Source organism: Dermacentor silvarum, chromosome 4, assembly GCF_013339745.2.
Source record: "Dermacentor silvarum isolate Dsil-2018 chromosome 4, BIME_Dsil_1.4, whole genome shotgun sequence".
NCBI classification, from domain to species: Eukaryota; Metazoa; Arthropoda; class Arachnida; order Ixodida; family Ixodidae; genus Dermacentor; species Dermacentor silvarum.
Genome location: NC_051157.2, coordinates 141541012 through 141545197, shown reverse-complemented (window position 1 = coordinate 141545197; position 4186 = coordinate 141541012). Strand labels below are relative to the sequence as shown.

Sequence of the window (4186 nt, the reverse complement as noted above, 5' to 3'; positions counted from 1 at the left end):
TCGATTACAATTTGAACTTTTTCGAGGGATTCGTCAATTTTATCTATCGTTATTTCCAATTTGCGAACACTGGCGCTCTTGCCTAAGGCATGAACCGCCAACGCCCTCATCTTGGGTAGACCATTGGCAGTCGGTTCCGCTACTGGGATCTCCATGGGCGTTTCTTCCGCTACTGGGATCTCCATGGGAGTTTCTGCCGCAGGGGCCTGAGTGGCTTGAGCCGTCTCTCGCTTGCTAGCCTTTTTCAGTTTTGCAATTTCTGCTCTAAGCTGCTCCATGGCGCATTTTAACGAAGCGTTTTCTTTTTCCAACTGTGCTATCCTACTATGCTCTGGCAACTGACCCCCCGTTACCTTTTCGGCGATTCCTTGACCCGATCAGCCCATCTGGTACCACGATCAGCAGGCTCCTGGATCTGGACTCCTGGTCCCCTGGAAAGGGAGCGTCCCCTTGAGCGGGAGCGGGTCCTGGAAGCCTTGCGGGCCCTGGAAGACGAGCGTTTCATGGAGCGTCCCCTAGAAGAGGCACGTTCCTTGCAGCCGCCATTGTCGCCGCCGGGGTCTCGGGATCGACTCCTCGATCTGTGCGAGCTGTTTAGGGCCAGCTTGAGAGTGCAGACGACAAAGATAATGTTCAGTAGCCTGGCAAGGGAACAAGAATTCAGGATCGCCAGTCAGCCTCTAGAGTCTGTAAAGGAATATGTTTATCTAGGTCAATTACTCACAGGGGACCCTGATCATGAGAAAGAAATTTACAGAAGAATAAAATTGGGTTGGAGTGCATACGGCAGGCATTGCCAAATCCTGACTGGGAGCTTACCACTGTCGTTGAAAAGAAAAGTGTACAATCATTGCATTCTACCGGTGCTAACATATGGGGCAGAAACTTGGAGGTTAACAAAGAAGCTCGAGAACAAGTTAAGGACCGCACAAAGAGCGATGGAACGAAAAATCTTAGGAGTAACGTTAAGAGACAGGAAGAGAGCGGTGTGGATCAGAGAACAAACGGGGGTAGACGATATTCTAGTTGACATTAAGCGGAAGAAACGGAGCTGGGCAGGCCATGTAATGCGTAGGATGGATAACCGGCGGACCATTAGGGTTACAGAATGGATACCAAGAGAAGGGAAGCGCAGTCGAGGACGGCAGAAAGTCAGGTGGGATGATGAGGTTAGGAAATTCGCAGGCGCAAGTTGGAATACGCTAGCGCAAGACAGGGGTAATTGGAGATCGCAGGGAGAGGCCTTCGTCCTGCAGTGGACATAAATATAGGCTGATGATGATGATGATGATGATGATGATGATGATGATGATGATGAGAGGGGCTGGCGACCTAGTTGATAGGTTGGATTGGTCACGGTTGCGCCGTTCTCTTATCCGTTGTCTAACGACGAACGGTATTTGATACGTCTGCTGGCAGGTTCTGTCAGCCGTGGGATGAGGGCCTCCGCAGAGGATGCACTTCGGTGTACATTCGTGTTTATCGTCCGGGTTTCTCGCACCACAGCCGCGGCAGATTGCATTTTCAGGGGTTGGGCAAACGTCGGCTCTGTGACCGAGCCTTCCACATGCATAGCAAACGTCAGTTTGTCTGCGAAACAGTGAGCATTTTACCAAACTGGGACCGCATTTTACATAGTCCTGGGACTCTGAGTCCATCAAACAGGATGACTACCGTGCTTGTGTTCTTGATTCTTCTCACCTCGAGGGCGCTTGGATTCTTGGGTGGAATTATGAACCGTTTGAGCTCCCCCCGCTCGATGATTGGATCAATGTCGCGAATAACTCCCTTGCACGAGTTTTCTGGGGCAGCGAAATAGGCACTGACTTCGTAACTTGCTTGTCCTATAAGTATTGCTTTCACATCGGCGTAGGTCAGCGTTGCGCTTTGATGGCGTGCTTGCCACCAATATGTTTTGCACTATGTTCGGACATATGATATCCTCTGCCGTATCCGCCTCCGTAAGTCTAGCGGCGGTAGTGAGGGCCTGGGCAACTCTGAGGTGGCCCATCTTCCTGATGTCCAGTCCTCCACGGGGACGGATTATGACTCGAACGTGCTCTTTCGGTAGTGGAGGTAGTCTGGAAGCAGTGGTGAGCCGTTTCTTAACACTCAGCCGGAGCCGGTCTTTTGTTCCCGCCACGTGGCGTGTCGGGGGCTCGGCCGTCCTGCTCAATCGGGTTTTTGCTGATGGATTTCCGCTTGTATAATGGCCTGGTCCACCCAGCACTTTCACTGACTTCGTCGGGAGAGATATCCTGTGCATGATCAAAACAAACTACCAAGAAATAAAATAAACTTTTTTGCCCAGGCAAGATTCGAATCCGCGTACCCCCGGTCCTAAAATGAGCGTCGTAACCATTAGGCTATTTTTTTCTTTATTGCCGAAACTTTCACTCAGCAAACACGAATTGCATCAATTTTTGCCATAGAAAGCAATACATAATAATGCATATACACATACATTCAGATCTTTCATGCATACATGTTGTGCGGTCAGTCACATTTTGGCTGGCACTGTCAAGTCAGGTTTAAAATTCTTTTAAATTTGCGAGCTGCTCAATCCTCCTCAGACAATCCGGGGGCCATTCTTGATCTTTAATTACGTCGATGAATTTGGAAACACCCTCCCGAAAAAAAATTATAGGTGTTTTACGTGCCAAAACCACGATCTGATGATGAGGCACGCTGTAGTGGGGGACTCCGGAAAATTTGGACCACCTGGAGTTCTTTAACGTCCACCTAAATTTAAGTAGAAGGGTGCTTTCGCATTTCGCCCCCATAGAAATGCGGCCGCCGTGGCCGGGATTCGATCCAGAGACCTCGTGCTTAGCAGCCGAACACCATAGCCACTTAGCAACCACGGCTGATCACCCTCCCGGGAAAGTAGTCATGCAGGTCTTCGGTCAGGCTCACACACAAAAAAAAAAATCAACCTGCCATTCGAGCCCGCCACAAGCAGTGGAGGCCCATTAGCATAATGAGGTCCAAAGGCAGTCCGTCCTCATTTTCTATAGTTAAAAATCTAATACCTAATGGATTTAAGGGCATTTCTTTCTTTAGTGTTCTTTGAAGAACGTCCCAAAAATAAACCCCTTCCCAACAATGCAAAAAAAAAAAAACGTGGTCGATTGTTTCCAATTGTTTACATATAAGGCAGTTTTCTCCCCGAGGTAAATGATGATGATAAAAATGTACTTATTGTAGGATGGCTCGAAGGCCTATAAAAACCCTTCTCTTGTAAAAAGGCCCGTACCGGCAAAGTCCCGGTATGTAACGTAAAGAACAAAGATTTTGTACCTGGCTGCACCTGCATTTTTCAACATGCTTTAAAACGCCCTGTCCCTGTCCTCCACTATTTGTGGCCGCTGTACATAGGAACCGGTATGGTCATGTCAAGTGTATCCCTGTATAATTTCTTTCATGACACCGAAAAAAGGTAATCATTAGAAAAACGTACGGCCAGAAAACGGACACTGTCAACTACTTCTCTTAGGTATACCCTCGAAGTGCACCCGGCATACTTAAATTGCTTACCACATAAGCCGGCAGATGCTTGCTCAGTCGCAACTGACACATGGAGCGCAGAAAGGGGTCGCGCACGTCTCGAAAGAATGTAAACCTGTTCACTAGCTGTTTAACAAAAAGATGTGGCAGGCCTAGGCGCCCGTCTTTGACTCGCTTAAACAAGTTCATACGGCTACATCTCTCCACTATGATGCCCAAATGAACACAGCAAAAGCTCTGTGAATCTTTTGCACATTTATGCGAGAACAAGAGAAAACTCGCATGACGTACCATATCTTGCTTATTAAAAACAAGTTGCATACAGTGGCTTTCGCAAACATTGACAGATGAGTGCCTTTCCAATTTGTTGTTTTTTCCTTGATTCGCTTAACTTTTTCGAGCCAGTACTCCTCATTACGACGGTAATGTTCGAGTGTTACGCCCAAGTATTTAGCTGGCGATTTAATCCATCTAATGTTGGCGAACGTTTCCGGTGTATACTGCCATCCAACATGCCAAAAACCCAGACACTTACTCCAATTTGCAGTGCTCCCTATTGTGTTTCCAAAGTGTTTAACAATGGTGGTAACTTCTGTAATGCTTTCTTTTGATGTACAGCACACCGCTACATCGTCTGCATATGCTAAGTGTTCCACTTGGCCTTCCATAGTTTGGGCCC

General features: G+C 47.8%; 1 protein-coding gene across 1 annotated transcript in view; it reads right to left on the bottom strand.

Moving 5' to 3' along the window:
• Positions 1 to 349: 349 nt before the first annotated feature.
• LOC125945028 (uncharacterized) overlaps positions 350 to 4186 on the bottom strand; it is an 18530-nt gene continuing 14693 nt past the window's right edge. The window contains exon 5 of the mRNA XM_049666579.1: positions 350 to 604. Within this exon, the coding sequence (XP_049522536.1) occupies positions 350 to 604 (255 nt within the window). The remainder of the gene's footprint in view (positions 605 to 4186) is intronic.